The sequence below is a fragment of the Festucalex cinctus genome, chromosome 10, assembly GCF_051991245.1.
Source record: "Festucalex cinctus isolate MCC-2025b chromosome 10, RoL_Fcin_1.0, whole genome shotgun sequence".
Taxonomy (NCBI): Eukaryota; Metazoa; Chordata; class Actinopteri; order Syngnathiformes; family Syngnathidae; genus Festucalex; species Festucalex cinctus.
In genome coordinates, this window is record NC_135420.1 from 11,620,917 (window position 1) to 11,643,715 (window position 22,799).

General features: G+C 37.9%; 2 protein-coding genes across 3 annotated transcripts in view; one reads left to right on the top strand and one right to left on the bottom strand.

Moving 5' to 3' along the window:
- The first annotated feature begins 1,603 nt into the window (after positions 1-1,603).
- On the top strand, positions 1,604-3,108 carry uba52 (ubiquitin A-52 residue ribosomal protein fusion product 1). Its single transcript, XM_077533767.1, has 5 exons — positions 1,604-1,692; positions 2,197-2,308; positions 2,495-2,581; positions 2,704-2,806; positions 2,956-3,108. The coding sequence occupies exons 2-5, from the start codon at positions 2,206-2,208 to the stop codon at positions 3,047-3,049; spliced, it is 387 nt and encodes a 128-aa protein (XP_077389893.1). The 5' UTR covers positions 1,604-1,692; positions 2,197-2,205; the 3' UTR covers positions 3,050-3,108.
- A 2,532-nt stretch (positions 3,109-5,640) lies between these two features.
- homer3b (homer scaffold protein 3b) overlaps positions 5,641-22,799 on the bottom strand; it is a 45,911-nt gene continuing 28,752 nt past the window's right edge. For both annotated transcript variants that reach the window (XM_077534838.1, XM_077534837.1), the window contains 5 exons: positions 19,515-19,651; positions 17,239-17,395; positions 12,846-12,959; positions 10,128-10,208; positions 5,641-7,726 (listed from right to left, as the gene is read on the bottom strand). In XM_077534838.1, the coding sequence (XP_077390964.1) occupies positions 7,541-7,726; positions 10,128-10,208; positions 12,846-12,959; positions 17,239-17,395; positions 19,515-19,651 (675 nt within the window). In that variant the 3' untranslated portion in view covers positions 5,641-7,540. The remainder of the gene's footprint in view (positions 7,727-10,127; positions 10,209-12,845; positions 12,960-17,238; positions 17,396-19,514; positions 19,652-22,799) is intronic.

The window sequence follows — 22,799 nt, forward strand, 5'->3', positions numbered from 1 at the left end:
GTTCCCTATGACATAAAGCCTTCACTCACTCGCAACATTGCAGGACAATACACAATATCCCGCAATTTATAAATAAAATATTAATAAAAACATACAACAGGGTATAATTCAGTAATTATATTAATAATTGAGCCTGGCTGAAACCACTTAATGTTCCATCTTGTAGCCCAACTGCTCATTTTGCAATAGGTCAATGAACTCCAAACTCACTTTATTTACATTTTCTTGTCAGCCAATATTTTTTCGTTTGTTTTTTACAAGCCTGCATATCAAGGTCGAGGCTATGTTGCCACCACAACAGATTGTTTTTAGGGCTCATGTATTGTCAGTTATGCTGAAGAATCCTTCTGCAAAACACACACTAAGCTTCATCTTGAAGTTGGTAGTGTAAACATCGTTAAAGTAGGACAGTCAGGGCAGAGTCTCTCTGAATATTTCAGAAAAGGTTTATGTTTAAACCACATAACTGCAAATGTTGGACTTTAATATTGCTCTCCACACATCTTGCATATGTATTTGGAAATGTTTAATTAAAAGCCTAGCAAAATAAAAAATAAAAAAACACAAACACACAAAAAAAACCTGCATAAAACTGAAAGAGCAGTCAAGTGAATTTCTGGAAATTTAGGAAAAATTAACATATATCAACTTTTTTAAAATCCCACAAGGCTAGGTCCTTCTTGGAAAACCACACATGTATTCTTAGAAGCACCTGAGTTTTACAAACACGCCACATGAATAAATGAATGTTATGTTTTACATGTTTATATTATGTTTACATAGAATATATTTTATATATATTTTTTTTTTTATTGAATGAAATCACACTGCATGGCTGAGTTTGTTTGGTCTGCAATCCCCATTCAGACCAAACGAACTGTTGTGTGTTGAATATATTTTTTTTAATTAATGATCGTTTCAAATGCCTTGTAATAAATGTCACATTATAGTTATGAAAATCTACAATCCACAAGTAGACATTGTAACACATTTTGGACTATGTCTACCTCAAAACCAGGACGGTACACAGTATGTACCTTTCATTTGTATAATGTAATAAAAAAAAAAAGTAAAAAAAAAAAGAAGTTGTAAATTCAACATTCAAAACAACTATGAGGAACAGCACGTTCTTCGTGTTATTGTGTACAGCATTAGTGAGGCCATGCTGAAGTTTCCACCAGGGTTATGTTGTCTTCCTGGGGTGTTGGCCTAAATATCATTAAGCCTATAATTTATACATGTATTTAAGGCAAGTTGTAAAATGTCTGAAGTCCTCTTGTTTATGTTTAGCAAATGCAAAACATCACAAATCATGTTGCTTCTACTCAGTACTCTCTCAAATGCTTTCCAATTTCGGTACTGTAAATGTATAGGATCGTATGCCGAGCAACGTTTCTTGGGAGGAGCAATATGGCGGCCTCGCGATGTCTTGGTCTATCGGCGATCCAGTCATATATTCAGATCAGTGGTGTGTTGAAAAAAAGTCGTTAGGAAAAGAAATACTTGGGTGAATACTGAACTCAGGATAAGCTTAAATATCCTGAAAATAATTCAAGTACTTGTACACTAAAATGATTATTATTTTTTTTTAACTTGATAGTTTTAATTTGTAGGAGTTGTGAGAGAGGAAGTGACGAGTTACTGTGACAGCTTTTTCCGGTCTCTTTTCGTTGAGGCTCAGCTAGCGGCCGGGTGGGTACACATTTTCTCCAATTCTTATTTCTTCCCTTAAGTTACCGAAATGCACAGTATTCGGGCAAAAACCACGTCGTGTGCATTTTTATCACGGCGTCACCGAAGTCTGAGTCGTGACAAAATAAAGTCTTCATCTCTAAAGGCCTGTAGTTGGAATAGTTCTCACGCTAACAGTCAGCATGTGGCGAGGCCTCTGCTCGCATTTAGCACAATTAGCTTTAGCCGACTATGCTACAAACTTAGTCATTCCACGCCTGCTTTCTCAGAAAGCTTTTGATTGTGTCATAGAAAGCGTAGACAAAGGTAACGTGTGTGGGTCGCCAATGTCGTATGTTAGTTTAACCCTCCTAATAATGACTCCATTCACCCACACGGTCAAATGTGTTCGAACTCTTGAGGACAACAGGAGGGTTAAGCAGACGCAGCCGAGAGGTTTGAGAATTAAACTGCTTCGCTCCAAGCTCGGCGCTAACTTTCCTCTTTACTTGTGATACTCCTCAGCCTGCCAACATGCAGATCTTCGTGAAGACATTGACAGGCAAGACCATCACCCTTGAGGTTGAGGCCAGCGACACCATCGAAAATGTCAAGGCTAAGATTCAAGACAAGGAAGGTGAGCACCCATCCCTGAGAACTATTTAGAAGAACTTTTTACGTCCTAAATCGTACTGAGGTTTAATAGACTAAGAAGACCTCAGTGGATACTTGCAATTCTTTTTCATTTACCAGGGACATGATTTGTGTGTTAATATCTAATGTTTTTATGTATGTCAACTTCTAACAAACTGAATGTGTGTAGGAATCCCCCCTGATCAGCAGCGTCTGATCTTTGCTGGCAAGCAGTTGGAGGATGGACGCACTCTGTCTGACTACAACATCCAGAAAGGTAACAGTTCGTACATCCAGTATTACCTCACGTGAAAAGGGAAATGTTCCTTGCTGAACTGTATTAGAAGTCCTAAAATGTGCAAGTGACCCATGTTTTTTTTTCTAACCATCCTTCAATAGAATCCACTCTTCACCTGGTGTTGCGTTTACGTGGTGGCATCATCGAGCCTTCTCTCAGACAGCTGGCTCAGAAGTACAACTGCGACAAGATGATCTGCCGCAAGTAAGTTCTGATAAGCCTTTTTCGCCCCGTAATGAATTCCCGACTGTGATTGCTTAGTTTAAATTGGGGCTTAATTTAACAAGCTCAACTCTGCACCAACATGTTTGATTGGCAAATTTATTTGAGTACGTTTGACTCGTCCTTCTCAGGTGCTATGCCCGTCTGCACCCACGTGCTGTCAACTGCCGTAAGAAGAAGTGTGGACACACCAACAACCTTCGCCCCAAGAAGAAGCTGAAGTAAACATGTTTACTGTATCAGCTGTGCCCATCACATTGTGTTAAATAAAATTAGGAAAACTACTCACCTGGTTGCTGTAATACATTTAGTGGATCCCTTCAATTTTGTGGGTTCTTAGAAGGCAATAACCTTGCTGAAAATCCTAAAGAAATATTAATACAGGGTGACAAAAAGTGAAGTTTTTAATAATTCAATAAAACCAAGACTGATGCAAGAAAAATATTTTACTCACAGTAATTGAAACCTTAACACATGCCATTTAATAAACTGATGGAATCCCAGCTCAGATGTAGCAGCGGTCAATGAATCTAAGAGATTTCAGGAATGTATTTGTAGCAGAGGACGCCATCTACTGGATGAAAAAAAAATCCATAAGGTTTCAATTACTATGAATAAAATGCTTTTCTTCCATCACTCTTGGTTTTATTGGATTGTTTAAAAGTTACTTTTTTGTGTCACCCTGTAGTTTTGTAAGATGTCAGGTCTATTTTCCATTTACTAACAATTAAGGGTGTCACGATTTCGATTTTTTATCGAAATCGATCGAAATTACGTCACGATTTCGAGCATCGAAATAGAAGAGAGGACACACGATTCGATGCCCCCCCCCCCCCCGCGCCCGCCGCCACCGCCGCCACCGCCACCTCCCAGGAAAGCAAATGAGACGCAGCCATTCAGCTACTAGCTAACGGCACTTGTTAGCTGACTTCTCCTGCAGTCATGATGGCAAGCGCGGACAGACACAGCAATGGTGCTTCAAGCCGCTCCCGCTTCTCTCGTCACCAGTTTGGAAACATTTTGCGTTCCCGGTGAGTTATGTCGACAACGTTCACGTTGTCGATAAAAAGACCACAGTTGCAAGATATGCTATGTGCGCGTACTGTACTCGGCCACGGTGTTACGCCCGGCTCGTCAAGGGGAAGGGAAGTAACACAATAACAGAAAATATAGAGTAGATAAACACGGGTCGACTTTAACATCTGAGTAGTTTTAATTGAAATTTCAGGCAGGGGTTTGACAAGGGAGTGAAAGTGGAAGGTGAACAAATAATAACCGCATTTGACAGAACTGACAGAACGGAGGAGAAACAACAATAACCAATAGGGGTATAATACACGGATACACAATAGCGTCGCGCTGGCACAGTCGTCCAATCGAAGTGTCGCGCTGGCACAGTCGTCCAATCGGAGTGTCGCGCTGGCACAGTCCTCCAATCAGAGTGTCGCGCTGGCGCATTCAAACTGAAGTACCATTATACGGGCACCAGCCGACACAAACACACACATACATACTAGGGGAGCGGAGCCGGCGGCGGGCCCGAGCCGCCAGCCGTAACAACGGGAAACACGACAAACATGACGGGACATTTACGCAGGCATCACAAAGATTTAGATTTATCAAATTCAACTAGAAGTGGGAAAACAACGGTCCAACCAACTATTTCATCCTCATTTACAGTGAAACTTCCACACACTTCAGCTCGCGCGAAACGCCAGATCCATAGGTCTATTTATAGCAGCAGACCTGCAGCCTTGGAAAACGCTGGATTCAAACATTTAATTAGTGTACTTGAACCACGCTACAGTATGCCCAGCAACTGTAAATGTTGGGATATAGTTTGTTCAGGCTGTATTTGTTCCATGACTTTGGATACAATATATTTTTTGTTGTTGTTGCACATTGCACATTATTTTAAGAGGAACGCACAGCACACTGTTGTAACCAAAAACAGTCAATAGATGGCAGACACCCACTGTGACTTTTTGTTTTTGTTTTTTTATTTTTTATTTTACACTTCAGTAAGAACAAGACGGTTAACTTTATATTGTAAATAAATTCTTTGAATTTGATCATTCCTGCCTAATGTCAATTATCATATATTACATAAATTTACACAAAAATAATATGGAAATTGCATCACCTATATGTAGCCGATCTTTTGAAATAAGATTTACTGTACAATGAATAGAACCAATGATCATACACTAGCCTTAGCCTACAGAAGCATATGCCTCTGTGTTATAAAGTGGGGGAGCGGGAAAAAAAAAAAAAAAAAAAATCGAAAAAAAAATCGAATCGTGACCCCAAAATCGAAATTTAAATCGAATCGTGGAGTTGGCGAATCGTGACACCCCTACTAACAATGGTTGGAATTGTCTGTCTGAAATCAGCTGTCTCTGTGAGACACTTGCTGGCTACTCTAGCATTTCCAATAATTTTCAAGCCACCATGTGACTCGGGCCATCCAAATTTCACTAATGCTGGCCTGACTGGCCACAACTACAAATTTCATCCATAAATATGAAATCAACCACTTAATATTCAATATTTGATTTAGACACTGAAATTGATCATGTTTTTACCCCCTTTGAACATTCTTTCAGTGTCAGACCCTGATTTTGTAATTTGGATGAAAATATAAGTGGTTTGGTAAATGGGTGGCTGTTGGCTTACATGCAACCATAGCAAGACACTGACACAAATAATTAGAATAAAATAGTCTTTTTGCATTTAGTATAAATTACACATTGTAATGAACAGTGACAGCTGAATCTTGCAGTACAGTATCTACGAATCAATGATAGAAAAACACGTGTTAAAGCATTGATTTTAATTCGACTTCTACAAATAAGCATTTCAATCTCACAATGATCTTCAAATTCAGTCATGAGAAATCAGCATTGTGACCTTAATAGACCACATTTGCCCTTTTTTTTTAACCTAACAATAGTTAGGAACATAACAATTTAGTCATACATACAAAGACGAAATAAATTGTACATAATGCAGTTATGACAAGCGAAAACTATACTGTCCTTGGTGGAAGGTGGTATGTTAATTCCAGTTTAGGTGGTGACAATTTGGGTCCGTGTTGTACTGTTTGACAACAGAAATTTCAGAGAGGTCTTACCTGCAGTCTGTAAAATGCAAACAAATGACTCATTTCCGGTCGTGTTGCCAGTTTATCGCAACAATGTGACCATGACATAATCCGCAGGTAAGTAAAATATGAGGTGGAGTCAGTCAAGCGAGCAAATAAACCCATGATGTGACAATGTGATGATGGTACTTGTTGCATGTCAACAATGAGAAACAACACTAATTGTGAATCAACACTACTTTTTCTGTTGTAATGCTAAGGAATGTCAAGTGTAATTGGTCTAAAATAATTTTTCACTTTTTAGGTAATTTGGAGATAAACTTACGTGTAGGATAAACTCAGCCTATTTGAGATTGTACACCCGAGTAGGCGCTTGTGCTGTTGAGTGCTTGACAAAACTGGTGCTCAGGATGATTATTATTATTTTTTTTGGTCATGAATGCTGTAGTAGACATTTTGTAATCATTCTAAAAATAACTTCGATACACAAATGGTAAACGTTATTGCTAAAATTCAAGAAGGCTTGCAAGTGTCTGCTGAGGTCATATGAAGCTGACTAGGCTGAAAATAAAATCATAGTGGAACTTGTTAATGAGGCAGACAAGATGTTCTCATCTGACCACTTGACATAATCCAAGTCGAGCAATCAACTAATCCATGAAAAAGGTTCATGGATGATATAATTAGGTGAAATTCTAAGTACCAATTTAGTCAACGGCAGTTGTGCTTATTACATCGATCAGTCAAGTTGTGTGCGCACGCACATAATTCATAAAGTTTCACATTACTTGGTACTGCAGAGATGATGCAGCATTCTCGGCTGAACGTCTTTTCTGCAAGTCTTGTGAGGAGCGTGGTAAATAGTGCTGCTGATGCACCAGTGATGCTGAAATGGATCACTGCAATACTGACAAAAACAAAATCAAACTTGGCACAAGCATTAAAGAAGTGCAACTGTGTTTGGACCTCAACATTGGGGTGAGACGACATCGCAAGTGATGAGACGTTGGCGAGGGAGTAAAGCTTCCAGCCTCATGCTTCAATTTAGCAGCATCTCTCCCGACTGCGAGCCATCGATCAACATGAATAATAGAGGAAGAGGAGAGGAGAGCAGTCGAAACAAAGGGAGGGAATAATGCAAGTTGGTGCTCCATAGATAGATGGGGATGCTCAAATAGGAGTCCAGACCGCACTGCTGATGGTGAACTGTGGCTGACACACCTTTTATCTCCATTCGTCCCTTCCCTGCCAACCGGGTGCATGTTCCACAGTCGAGGAGTTGGATGATGATTGTCCATAAAAACAAATATTGTTGCTGCTACAAATGTCTGGTTTGCAAAATAAGTACATCAACATAAAACAAAACGTAATGGTTTTACTCGACTGCTTAGTAGCTTGGTTGTCGCCACGCTAAATTTGCCTGCCATGTTCATACTGTAATAAAAAGCACAGAATCCTTATTGTGCGCATTGCACCTATGAGAGCTTTCTCAGGCATGCAATGATCTTATAAAGATCTACTGTAAACTGCTGTGTCAGCAAAATACAAATGAGATCAGAGGAAATGTGCCTTGACTGTGAAGATGCACCCCGATTGTCTGCCTGCAGTCAGAACTACTTATCAACAAGGTTTGCCAGACTTTGTCTCAAGTCGTTCAGGTCACAAATTTTCACATCCAGGGCCTCGAGGAAATGGCGGACGTCCACCTCTGCCTTCTTCTGTTCTTCCCTGCTGGAGGCCAGCGTCTTTTCGGTGCTCGCAATTTGACTCTCTAGCTCGGTGTTTCGTCTCTCAAGTTCCTGTAAACAAATTAGGACAATCATTAAGTGAAAAGAGGGTCTCATGGATTCCGTCCCAGCTGACTTTGGGCAAAACTGGACTGGTTGCCAATTGCATAGCACATACAGTACACTTCATACTCACACCATTGGGCAATTTAGAATCCCAGACCTGCTAACCACTAGTGCACCATGCTGCCCAGAAATTCACCCATTTTGTTAAAATAAAAACAAAACAAAACAAAACAAATAATTTTCAAATAAATAGAACTTAATTAACTGACAGTGACACAGCGAACTTGTTAACATTGCCCATGAGCAACTGTCCATTCGTAATTGCAGATACATAACATCTGTTCTCCTAAATCAGGGGTCTGCAACCTGCTGTTCTGGAGCCACATGTGGCTCTTTAGTCCCTCTACTGTGGAGAAAAAAAAAAAAGATTTTTTTTTTTTTTTTACATATATATATTTTTTTATATAAAATATTCTTTACATGCATTAATGATTTCAATAAAATGAATAACTAAATTTCAAGAAAATGTCATCCAAATTTTTTAAGTTGTCAGAAAGACGAAAAAAGTTTTTAAAGGTACAATACCTAAAAATGTCAACAAAACAAAACAAAAAAAAAGTGGACAAGCAGAAAATTGTCATAAAATGTCCATGAAATTCCCAAATATGTTGGAGAAATGAACCGTACCGTAAATAAAATGTCACAATCATCATATGTCCATAAAATTGCCAAAAAATTGTCAGAAACTTGACAGAAAGGCACAAGTCTAAAAATGTATGAGTATGAAAAATTACCAAAAAGAAAAAAAAAATCCAAAAAGGGAAGATGAAAGCTCTCAGTACAACAGAGTAACACTAACACACTGTTTCCTTCATCACAATCTTCAAATGTTTTGTTGCTCCAGACATATTTTTTGTGATTTGACCTAAAATGGCTCTTTTGACAGTAATAGGTTGCTGAGTCCAAATACTCTGAACATTTATTTTGTCAACATACTCAAGTTTCGACAAACAAGATGGCATCATGAGAGCTTTTTCTGTTTGACTTTAATTTATGTACAGCTGCGGTGGTGTGCTCTATAAATACTGTACAACTGAGCCAAGCTGAGTAATTTTTTTGTATTTGTTTTTGCATACCTGACTTGTACCAGTTCCTTTTGCCTTTGGGACTGACTATACAAAAATAGTCCCGTTTCTGCTTAAAATTCAGTACATTAATTATTTCCCATCTTGCAATGGGCTGGTGTAAAGTTTTACTCAAATGGCTCCAGCCGATTTGCTGTTTTCTGTTTATAATACAGATTTAAATTGGCAATTGAGGCCTTTATGAAACAGCACTGTGTGCTGAATTATCAATGAACAGTTTATGAAATAGGCACAAAGACAGCAAAGGTTACACATGAATATACATAAATCACAACTGACACCGGGGCTAAAAATGATAGAATACCTAATCGAGGCTAAGCAGTATGCATTGGCTGTATTTCCTGCATTGAGATGGGGAACTTCGTTTTGTCCTTGCCTTCCAAGGGAATCAGACAAAGGGCATCATTGAACAGAGAAGCTGCATTTTCTATTCGTTGTATGATTAGTTTGTTGTTGGTCATTTGTGGCACGATTTCATGCAAATATGACGTCAGTCCACTGATCCAGTCATTTTCCGCATCACTTGTCCTCTTCATTAGGGTCATGGGTCACTGAAGTCGAACCCTGGAATGTGAACCATTCACACTCACACTTTTGGACAAGTCTTCATCAAACCCAACATGCATGTGTTCTAAATATTGATACATTATTTTCCCAGCCCCCTATGTGTGGGTCAAGGTATTGAGATGTGTATGTCTGCCTGCATATTGCAATTCACCTTTGTGCCAGCAGAGATCACCACTGTTCAGCAAAAGCAACACGTCAACAAAGTATAGTGGTGCATTTCTTAAGTCTTCGTGGTTCAGATCCAGGTATGACGATGGGCAACAGTTACTTGAGGACTTCAGTTCTATATTTTCAGCAGGGTTCTGTCCCTCTGCCTCATGAAGAGTGGGATTTACTGTATTACTGAATTTTTCTCCCCTCCACTACACACCATGCATGTGACAATCCAGTGAAGCACCAAAATGTTGATGGCAAAGGTGATTGAAGCACAATTACAACACATCGTTGCTTTAACTTCTCCATTTTCCCACAGGATTGCTTTCTCATCAGATGCCAGATGAGGAGATGAGTGAGAATAGCAGTCTGTTAATGGCAGGGCTTCAAACCTTCCCTGAAGCAAAGTGTGCCGATCGTAAATAAATAAATAATAAAAAGACTAAGCTTTTAGTCAAATCACTTGACACCCCACAAGCTGTTCCCCTGTTAACTGCAATGTTAGGCAGCCTAGCATAAGAAGTGAGAAACAAACAACTTACCTGGAGTCTCTGTATGGCCTCTTCTCTTTCCCTGGTAAGCTCTCCCACGTCAGTTTTCTTGCTCTGTAGACTGTGTATCTCCTGTAAATGGTTATATCAGAATGTCACTTGGGAAGCACCATCACCGTTCATATTACCACAGAGCATCACTGCCTTTGTGGTTTTTTTTTTTTTTTTGCTCATAAAACAGGTTATTTATCACACATCTTTAAAGTTAGGCCCAATGGAATTGCAAGGTGGAAAAGCGCTATATAAATGAAGTACCCTGTTTATCTGGTGCGACAGACATTGAAAAAGCAACAACTTCAAGGGAATGTTTTGCTGTGATTTCACTGTCAGTTTTTTTTTGGGTGAAGAAAATTCAGCAAATGTTTTGAAACAACAAATGGTCTTCCTCTGCTTCACTGCAATTGAGGTATAGTCCAGCTACAACATTTTACAAAACATTTGTATTGCTGTATATAACACACAGAACAAATTCCAGTGAAGTCTAGTGTGAACTTAACAATCAACAATGTATGTACACCAGCAAAATTCCAATTATCATGTCCGCTAATTATAAAACACTAGTGTTATAACTAGGGTCATGCAAGGGTTATGCTTACTGTCGTGACTAGGGTCATGTTATGTTTGGGTCATGACTGTGAGGTCAAGTGTGTTTTGAACTGATGTAACCAGCATCTAGTTTCAACTGGTAAGATGCTATGTGATGTCAGAAGCTATGTGATTCGCGGTCTATAGAAGCCTGACCGAGAAGTGTGTGTTTTTGTCGGATTATTTCTCTGTCCAGCTAGCCACCTGATCCTCTTTTCCTCGATGCCTTCTTGTTGTTTCTGGTCAAGTCAAGTCAGTGCCACGCCTCTTGATGTTATGCGGATAGTGTGTTAAACTCTTATTTGTGTCTGCGCTTTTGGAATCCAACCCCAGAACATAGCAACTAGTTCTTTAAAGACAAAAAAAAAAAACATAAATAAAAAAAAATAAAATAAAATAAAAAACACAAAACACTAGGGGTGGGGGTTAGGGGAAGGAAAAAAAAAACTAGCAACAAAAACAAACTAGAATCAAGTTCAAAATATTATGAGAATACAATATTCTTGTAATACTACTTCTTTCTTTATCTTTTAAATATTACAATTTAACAATAAATAAATAAATAGGTAAATATTGGGATTTTTTTTTTTTTTTTTTTTTTTTTTTTTTTTTTTACCTAGCACCAAGTTGTAATTGAGGATAATGAAATACTATTGATTTGTTAAGATGAGAGTTGTTTAGCATGTTCTTGATGTTGAAGTTACACTTTCAGTGTTCTAGAAACAGTCAATGTATTGGCACATCAGCACCTGGGCTGCATCAGCAAGTGCATCCACATAACTTAAGAAAAAAAAAAAGAAAAAAAAAGAAAAACAATATTACAAATTTATTACAAATTTACAATATTGTTAATATGACAAATTCACTCTCATAACATTACTGTACACCTTGCTTTTTAATCACACTTCTACGTTACCCCCATTTTCACTCTTTAGAAAATTTGCAAAACATCACATCATATTATCACAACGATTTGATCTACATGTGGAGGCAAGATCCAGTTCTGGCCCACTACCTGTATATCAAATTTTGGGGTCCACTAAGCACATTATTTGTGTCTAAATCGTGTTTCTTGCTCAGTAGATTTGTTCTTAGTAATTCATAGTTTGTATATTTAGTTGTGTATTTTGGTTTGATGATTAAAATTAGAGCTGTCAAACGATTAAATTTTTAATTAGATTAATCACATCTTAGAATTTTGATGAATCAGGATTATTCGCTTAATTAATAAGGCGTTGTATCAACATTTTTTGCCTACCAAATTTGACGAGCACCTGTTATGTGTTAATTGTTTCGACATTTAATGTTATGAGGACGTCTTCAACATAATTTATTCAATGCATGCTCTCATCCTCCTCCTTTTCTAATTACAGTACTTGCAAAATTTAAAATGTGAAAAAAAATTACCCCAATATTTTGACATGAACAAATATTCTGAATGTCATACACCAATAATTATTAAGTGCTTTACTTTAATGCATGTAGTTATGTTTATTGCTCAAACACAACCTGTGCTACCTTTAACGTAACCATCCGCTGTCAAGCTAAAATATAATCTGCGGTCAAAATTAATAGTGTGATTAATCTGCATTAATACATGATTAATGCAATATTTTTTGTGATTAATTAATTAGCTAACACTAACAATGACAGCACTAGTTAAAATATATTTAGTAACAATGAAATGTAGGGGAAAGTCTATAGAAAACATGAGGTGCTTATACATTTTCGTGGTTCGGGGGGATCAATCTTGCAGAAAACAGAGGTGGTCCCAGAATAATTTTTTACTGATTTCTCCAAAACAAATTGATCAAATTGAAAATGCAAGCTAGTTTCAGACTAGAACAAATTGGTGAAATATTCCCACAAGGTTGTTGCTCTTCTCATTATTCTGATGTCTGTCACATCATCTAAGCAAGGTCTTTAAAAATGCTAATTGACCTAAATCATCTCATTCATTTTGTTGTGTTTAGTAACCATTCATCTCGCAGACTCCCCGAACTTCACAACAGCAATACATCAACATCCCGAAAATATTTGCTTCCAACGTTCACAATTAACGTCAAATTAGGATAATAATCAGATGTGTACGCGCATACTGGAGGTTTGTGTCTTCTATTTTACCTGGTCTTTGGCACTAAGCAGGGCTTCCAGCTCCTCCAGTGAGCGGCTGAGCTCCTCCTTATCAGTGTGAGCAGCAGCAGCAGGATGGCCAAGCTGCGCCTCCAACTCTGCCACCTTCAACACAATACGCGGATAATTAATAGAGCAACACATTTCATCGCTGGGATATTGCACAAAACAACAAGGGTACACACACGGATACTCTACATATGCTGGGGTATTATTTTCCAATTACTTGCTCTTTTCACAAGTTCTCAAGTTGACCTAAGGTTTAAAAGTAGTTTCAATTTTGCAACATTTTTTTTTCCATGAACTGTCTTCAGTAAACGTGAAAGTCACCTAATTAGGTGGGCTAGATCATTTTTTCTTCTCTAAACATGTCTTAGTAACCTTTCGAGCTGTTGTGGTCTCATTTATAAGCAATGTAAAACAAAACCGCACTGACATGAATAACACCTGAATGGTGTTTTCTTTTATTAAAATGTCTTGCCTTTCACAAATCTGAGGACAATTGAGAAGGTGATGGTGAAAAGAACATCATCCATCAGCTGATCTCGTTATGGTGAGTATCCAATGAGGGGCTTTGAGAAGGTTAAGTAAACCTAATGATTGGCTGCTCATCTCCCATTCAAACATGGATGGGAGCACTATTGTAGTCTACGGTATATTCTATATCTATACTCTATATGAATCATCTACATTCTCTTGATCTATTCTGCCTCTTGACTGACTGGCAGAAGTCACGGCAATGAAACATCAAATGTGACATCGAGAACACTTATGTAAGCTGCTTTCCTTTTCTGACCCACTTCAAATTTTTAAACACACATTTGGAAAAGGCAAAAAAAAACAAAAAAACAAACAACTAAGTCAACTTCATGGTTCACGGTGTTTGCAGTTTTCCATTCACGGCTCAGTGCCTCCAGTCTAAAGCTTGAACACTAATTGGAGCATTCATTTCCCATCTGAATAAGCTTATTAATAATAATAATAATAAAAAACAGCTATGTAACCCTAATAAAAAAACAGTATACATTACTCATTTACTTATTGTTCATGCACCCACAGTAATTATCTTAAAACAACCATTCAATTCTCCAGTGTAAGCACAAATATAGCTGCTATATAATCAAGGCTCTCTCTGTACTGTACTCATACTCATATGATCTTTTTTTCTGCATGTTTCTGTATATAAATACATTTAAATATGACAAGGAAAGATAAATAATGCAAACTTGATTAGCTACGTTTGTCATGAGACAATCTTACAGAATACAAAATCAGTCTAGAATTTCAAGTCTTGTTTTAATTGAAATGATTGATAATCACCGTTAAAATGTTTGATATTACAAAACAATCAGTGAAACATATGGACAACCTTGTTTGTTTATTCACCTTCTAAAATTGAGCTGTTACGAAACTTGGCACTGCGGGTTGTAAAATGAATGTGCAAAAGTGTACTCATTGTGCAAAGCCGCCCTACCAGCTTGCAAAACAGGAAGCAATTCCCGAATCTGTGCATGACTCATTTTGATTATTGTAAATTGGTGATGCATGAATTGCATCCACCAATGTTATTGCTTGCTTCCGTTCTTAATGAATGAATGCAAATGTGTATGAAATGATAACACGTGTGTTAGACAGGTTCCTGGCCCATTTGGACAAATCCCCATTTTTCGTTTTCTTCCTGACTGTTAGTCAAAATCTGGCAACTGTTTAAAAAACAAAACAAAACAAAACAAAAAACAGCACTTATATTGGATCTCATTAGATTGTGCATCAATCCATCACATACCAATCTCATATGACAAATTGTAATGTATTTGCATACAGTTAAAAAAAATAAAAAATCCTCCACAAAACAATGAAAAATATGTGCCAAGGGATTTAAAAGGATCCCTGGAGCCTTAATGGTAATTTATCATGTTCCACTAAGTGGGGCAGGAAGGGAAGGGAAGCTGGACAGTACAGGGTGTCTCCCCTCCCCCCTGCCAAACCCTGGGGGCCTGCTCTAGTTCCAGCCACCTGGTTGACTTTGCAGCAGAGTGTGTGTCGATGTGCGTGTCTTTGTGAGGTATAACCTTCAACCTGACTCCCACTGATGGAAGAACCTGTAGTGACGATATTTTTTTGTCAAAGGACAGTTGTTGCATCATTCACTCTATTTAGTCGCCTTGTTTTGATTGACCAAGGCCATATTGTTTTCGCTTCTTGACTTAAAAATGAAATACTGTCCCTGCAATTATCACCAAAGTCTGTCAAGAAAAATATCCTGAACAACGAGGGGCAGGATGAAAACACCAACTGGAGGAGACGGTGACTATGTTGACATGCAGTCAATAATCATTTCACAACTGGAATATTATCAATATTCCAGTTGCACAAGGCTATGTAAACACCCGCAAAAAGGCAAAATATTCATTGAAAGGCCATTAAATATTCATTAAAGTCTGAGGGTCAGGTTTAGACTCCTTATCACCGGTAAAGCAAAAAAAAAAACAACCAATAAATAAAAAACTGAAATGTTTATGTTTTAAAGAATGAATAAGATCACATTTCATGAAAAATGTTCATATGACAGATGCGAACTATGGCATACACGACGCACCTGTTATACAGCCTATGCCCACGTCAACCTCTGAAAATATATTTTAAAAAACGATCGCACCAATAATTTGTATTTTATGGACATTAAATGAATGAATGACGTCGTCATCGTCCTCTCCGTGTCATGACTCGGGTCATGCAGGAGTAATGTTTGGGTCTTGTGAAGGTTACGTTTAAACTTAGAGGTGTCCTTGGGGGGGTGTACTGTCATGACTTGGGTCATGCAGGAGTAATGTTTGGGTCTTGTCTCATGTCATGACTGTGTTTTGTTTGCGGCAAATGCCTGATGGTTGACTTTATGTGAACTGATGATTTGTTTGAGGCAAATGTCTAATGTTTGGTTTTATTTGTTTTATTTGAACTGATGCAATCGGCTTGTAACTAGTTGATGTCAAGACTCTTTAATCTCTCTATATGGTTAGAAACCAGTCAGCAGCGAATCAGATAAGTCCATGTCAGTCCTGTTTCAGCTCCTTATATGGTTAGAAACCAGTAAACAGCCAATCAGATGATTCCATGTCAGTACTGGTGCCCACATGTCTAGCCACAACCAATGAGATCGATTTACTATCTGTCTATATAAGCTGTCTGAGAATTGTGTGTGGTTGCCGGACTATTACTCACTGTTCCTGTGCTTCTCCGCAGCCCAAGGGCGCTTGGCGTCACGTGATTCTCGATGCATTCTCGTTGTTTTTAAGTTTAGTCAAGTTATGTGAATAAATAGTTGAAACCTTATTTGTGTCTGCGCTTTGGGATCCAACCTCTCAGCACATAACACTCTGCTCACGACAGCTTAATGGCGCTAAATGAGGAAAACGCTTCTGCACCTCCTCGGTCCAAGCTCGCTTTCTGATAATTTCATCTTTCTCGCAACTGTTACTAAACTGACGTGTTCTTGGCGCAAATCTATTGCCATGTGTGGTAAATCTGGCGCAAATTTACTCTTGGCTGTCAAACTTTGTGGGCGTGTTTGCGCTGGTATGTCGTTAGATCAATATTGTTAGTGAATAGGACGTTAACAGGGAGCAAGGTGCGGGTGCAAATATGGAGCAATTTTTAGTGCTGCTTGCGGACGTAGTGCAGTCTTAGTGGATTTGGCCCTCAATGAGTTGCGACGTGAATACATCCAAATAAAGTTCCTACAAAATTTATTAAACTGGAAAAATTAATCTCATAGTTATGTTAGAAACAACCAAATAAATAATATAGAGCACACTTGTCATTACATTCGAAGGTCCTTTTTGAACTAATAAATAGTGCTGCATCTTGATACAGTAATTTCATAATAATTCATAAAATTGAGTTAATATTAAAAAGATGTACTGTAAAAAAACAAATGATATTAATTTGTGTTGAGGTCATTTTTCTGCTACTAGATGGCATAAATGCATTTGTAAGACGGTGACAGCACAGCGCATTTCTCACTATCTAATCTTTAAATTAATTTTTAAATATTTAAAATTGTAAAATACAACTTCACCCCAGTCTCCACAAATATAATGATTATTATTACATTTATTACTGCTAAATTTTGACATGGATATTCCTCGTGGAATTCCTCCAGTACAGGCTTTCCAAGTAAGGGGCGCTCATTAATTACGTTAAAGAATAGAAATAGTGGCGTTAAAGGAACTTTAAATTAACACACTAATTTTGACACCCATACTTTGCGAGTATTAAATATTTGCAGAAGGACATCACCACACCACTAGAGGATTCCAGACATTCAGGTCCTAGCCACTTTCATATCAGGCGAGGGTCTAATAAAGCTATGTAATTTGCCCACCTGCTCTCTAAGGCGATCCGTCTCCACCTGGTACTCAGCCAACTGCTGCTTCCATTGCTCCACGCTGCCGTTGGCTTCCTGCAACGCTGCCACCAGCTTGGCATTACTATCCTGTAAGGTGAAGAGCTCTGCCTCGAGGTTGATTTCACACATGGACCTAAGGGCAGAAAATTGTGTTGTTGTTGGGAGCACACATGCATTTAAGTGTACCGGTACATCCAGCAGCTGACATCAAATTCATTAATTCAGTAATTTCAAAACACAATCCTGTCATCCTATTTGTAAAGTGAATAATTGTACTCATAGGTCTTGTAAACTTGTAAACTAATGTCTGCCTAGATTGGAGCACAATGCGTTACTGGGGGATAAAAGCTGGCTGTTGAAACCTGAAACCCGAAGTCAAATGCATACAGAGCTGCTGTGCAACCACAAGCTCATACTATTTGACATATTAGATGATTAGGGGAAATGGTATGGTGATAAGATTACTTAGACATCTTGCATGAAATATAACAAAAATAACGTCTTTTTTTTTTTTATTATTTTTTTTTAACAAGCTGCTGTAACCTGAATTTCCCCTTTGGGAATCAATAAAGGATTATCTTATCTTGAATACGAAATGAAGCAACCTGACAAATGTGAGTTTCTGTCTTGTGCTAAGCACATTTAGCATTTGCAAAGCGCCGTTTGATCCTAGTATGTATCATTTGTTCTGCTTTGAAAGTGAAGGGCAAACAGAGTGCATTTATAGTGTTGTGACTAAAAATCCTTTGAAAATGTGCACACACTGCTGCTCACAGGGCTCTTTTTTTTATCTGACATAACTGACACAAGAAAATAAGTGTCAATGTTCATCTCACTCTACCTCATTGAGAGGCACATTATTATGTAATCTCACACAAAACGATACATTTAAAGTACCAATATGAGGTAATTCTAGTTCACAGCACGTAGGAAGCAGCCATGAACTGAATTGCATCATTAGATCATGGAGGGAAGTCACTATTGAAATGAAATGGTGTCAGAGGTCAGGATTTAGTGAGAGTATCAAATAAATCAGAGAGCTTTGAAATGAATTAAGTCACATCTTTCCACAGCTTAGCAACCGTATAGCTACTCACCATAGCAACAGAGGAAAAGACCCTCCACAGGCTTATAGAAATCATCATCAAATAAAAGCATCTGGCTAACAGTTGCTCATGAAGTGTTTTTTTTTTCTTCTTCTTGATATCATACAGACCAGTGAGAGGGCCAAGGCACACAGAACAAACAAACACACGGGTTCAAACATCATTTAAGAAAATTGAAGCTCCTAACTAAAGCCACCATTCAAATGTGTGATGTGTTTTCCAAAACACAAGGACAAAATCTCCTCCAGGCAAAGTTGTTTTTTTCTGAGTGGAGCACTCATTCAGTGTCTGCTCCACTTAAAGATGTGTTCTTCTCCTTGTTACATCACTCAGCATTTTTTTTTTAACTGCATACAACAATGCATGTGCAAGGAAAGGCTGAAAAGCTTTTTTGTACAGTCATCTGTTCGAGAGGAAACATTTTTACCTCTGAGAAGTGCACGCACACAAGTACACTCATGTGACCTTATAAATGTTCCACTGTAAAATCAGTGACAATCAGGATTCTGAGTTTGGATGTGTGTGTAAAGGGCAACTAATCTAACAAGTGCATAAAAGTTCTGACTGTGGCGGAGCCTGCATCAATCTACCTACTGTTAGGTAATGGACACTTGAGGCTGACTCAGTTTCACTCTCTGCTCTCCTCTCAGTCACTTAACATTGGCACTCATTTAGGAATTAAACCCCAAGTACCATTTTGGCTTTCAGCTCATATCTAGATGGATAAGTGCAAGTGTTTCAGGGGACATTTGACCACATGGCCACGGTTACGTTTATGAAAAAAAATGTGTTAAAGTGATTTAATTGTCAGAATGACAGTGGCATCCGGTTGAAGGGTGAGCAGAAGTGCAGTTTTAAATAGTCTATATTTAATTGTGGCCTATGTTGGTGACCTTATTAAGGCTACATGGGTGAGGCAAAATATTAAAAACATGTCAGTATAACATGTCCACTACAAATTAATAACAGATTTGAATAAATCGATACCTCTGGCATTGTCAATCTAAAGTATTAACTTTTGGTTGCATCGTGGCTATAGCGCTTGTGTTGGAGATCATCTAAATTTGTGAATGCATTTTTAATCAACATTGGGACCCTGAAGAAAATCTTGTCAAAGGAGAAGAAAAAAAAGGTTGGCGTTATTACCCTTCAGATAACATCTTCTTGACTCTCTCCTTCTCCACTGTAAGCTCCACTTCTGCACTTTTACTGCGAAACAGCTTTTCCTCCCCTGGCCCGTTCACTGACAGCAGTGGTGGAGAATGACGCTCGTCTGACAGCTCCTAGAGTACCAACAACAGTCCATTGAAATAAACAAAGGGCTTCACCAAAATACTTGTTTTGTTGATGCTTTTTGTTCAGGACAGCACAGTGGATAGCAAATTTGCCTCACTGTCCAAAAGCATTTGAATCTGGTCTCTAGTTTTCTGTATGACGTTTGCAAGGAGTGTTGGGGGCTAATTGAACTTGTTTTTTTTTTGTTTTTTTTTATCAAAATACATTCCTCAAAAGGGGTTGCTTGAGAGAACTTCTTCCTAAGCAAAACTAGGGCTGTCACAAATGATTATTTCATCGATGAGTCACAGATTACTTTTGTAATTAGTCGACTAATTAAAAGTAGATTGAAGTAAATTGCTGCTTATCACATCAGCAAGCAGATGCTCTTATACAAACAAAATAGATGAAGATAATAAATAGTACTTCCAACTTTTAATAAACTTTGCAGTTTGTACCAGCATTCCTACCATGATGTTTACAGCATATATAAATAGTGCTAATTAAAATGAAGGTAATACTCTGACCTTTAACATTTTTGCTGTATGTTTCAGTGCACTTTAAAATATAACCAAAAACTATACAATCACAACAAGCAATCTAGAACTGAACATAACCTTTCACAGGTAAAAACTTAGGGACTTTTTTTTTTTTTAACAAATGTTTTGAATTAATACATGCTTTGATGGTAACAAAAAAGTCAACCTCATGAAATTCGGTCAAAAGGTATGTCAACCAAAAAAAAAAAAAAAAAGCCAAAAAGAAAAATATGTTGTATGGGCCCCCAATTAGACTAAACTGATTAATATTGAGTTTGTGGACAGCAAAATCCACCCCTTTTTATCCATCTCAGTGGCCATTTTGTTCTGTACTGCTACCCGTGATGAAAGCGGGTGGACTTTGCTGCTTAAGTCATACTCTACAATCACACAGAATACAGTGTTTCGACTAGTAGGGCTGCATAAGAGATATTACTGTAAGGAAATGTTTTGGCTTGACTACTTCCACTTTAAAAAATGAGCAGGTTATGACTAATTTTCCAATTTATATTAATTGCTTTTGATGGGACATGGCCGCCACATAGGTACGTTGCTCTTGCAGCCAAATAGCTGACAGATAAATAGCTGTTCATCAGAAATAGAATCAGCCAAATGGTGGTTGTGTTTTAGATTCTTGTGTATCATGTCTGTTTATTCATTTTTTCCTTTCGGACACATTACAGTTTACATCAATCACATCACATCATTTGTAAAATTGACATCCGAAAGAAGGGCTGACGGGTAGAAGCCGAAGCTTATTCGAGACCCGTCCCCATTTTATTCGAGACCCGTCCCCATGCTTATTCGAGACCCGTCCCCATGTCATGTCGCTATGAAAGGCAATTTCTGTCACAGGCTTTGCATCACATTTCTCGAGGGTTCTTTGTGAAATGCTCAAACATTCGGGCTAATTGGACAAGGCTCATTAGTGATTATATACTTGGCTGCATCTTTTCCGGTTCCACCATGGCCGAATTACCACTATTGCGCATGTGCCTCCAATACCGAAAGCACACAACAGTGACATCAGTGAGAGACGACAGGCAGTTTTGCGTAAAAAAAAAGAAAGCTTAAAGAAAGAGCATCAAACTTTCAGTTTTCGTTGATTATGGCGGCACCATATGGACAAAAGTTCAACTCTCAACTCAGCTTTATTTAAAAACTATTTTTGATCATCAACATAATCACAAGTCATCCAATCTTAGCATGTATTTCGATTCAAAACAACATGCCAAAGTGACGCATGGGAGTTATGCTATGACCAACCATGGTTGAAAATCGGCCACATTTGGCGGTTGTTAACGTTAAGTCCTGTCCATGATCCAAATGAGGAGAAGTGGGATAGAAAATGGGTGACTGAATGAAGATTTGTTACACTATGTGAGCTTTTCATGGCATTAAACACAGTACAAAAATACATGAAAATACACGTTTGTTACAGTACAGTGTGCTTTTGAAGTACCTGTAGAAGTGAAAGTATCCCAAGCACCATTTTGATCAGGACATTTGAACAGGACTTTTGCTGCATCATCATTAGATTGCAACAGCACGCTTCAAACAAAATTAAAAACGATCCAATATACCAACAAGCGCCTGTGCATTGACTGATTGCGGATGTTGATAAGACATCATGCACAGGTAATTTGATTCTAGCTTAGAGGCTCGGGTTTCAACTGATGACAAGTCCATTGGACTCTCTCCATTGGACGAAAACCACAGAGTAGACACGACCGTGTGGAATTGATTTGTGCCATTTGCTCATAACACATAAACACACATTAGATCAAGAATGCCATAATAAAACTGGAACAATATCAGTATTTCAGTTCAATACAATTGCACTATTCTTTGTGAAATGACATGACTACTGGGAAATCTGTAAGTGAAACTTAATACAGTACAAAAACTAGCATCTACCCATTATCAAGTAGAAATGCATAGTGGAAGATAACCACAATGTATCATCAGTAACAATTGATTTCCTGAAGCATTCCAATACAAATGTGGATGAAAGCACAATTACTCTTTGATTAGTTGTTCTACCTTGTTGGTAAGCTGCTAAATTGCACTTCCAATTCTTGAGCACTTTAACCACAAATTGACATCAATTTCTTGATTTTTGGCAGTTAAGTATTATGACATATACCCAGTATAATTAATTAAAAAAATGTTCTAGTGGTTGAATACCTATAATTTAATGTCTTTAAAAAGAGGTGAATTGATGTACTATGTTACCAAGTCTGTCATTGTTTTCTGAAATAAAAACAAATGTTTGCAAATGTCCTATTTTGATTAAACACAGAAGATAATTGGTCTTCTTTCAACCAGGACTACAGAAATCAATGAACAATTACTCTTGATATGATGAAATCAGAGGATTTGAACAATTTTAAATTAAAAAATGGCTCTAAAAAATTACTAGATTATTAAAATAGTTGTCAATTAATTTGATCATCGATTGTCGATTAATTTTGATAGCTCTAGTCTATTTGTTTCACACATTTCTAGACTCCCCATCATCTCATTTTTTTCTTTCTGTGCAGAAAGCCAGAAACCAATGCCAGAAGTCAAATAACAGCTGAGGCATTACACTCCTGCACTTACTGTAGAAAAGCCT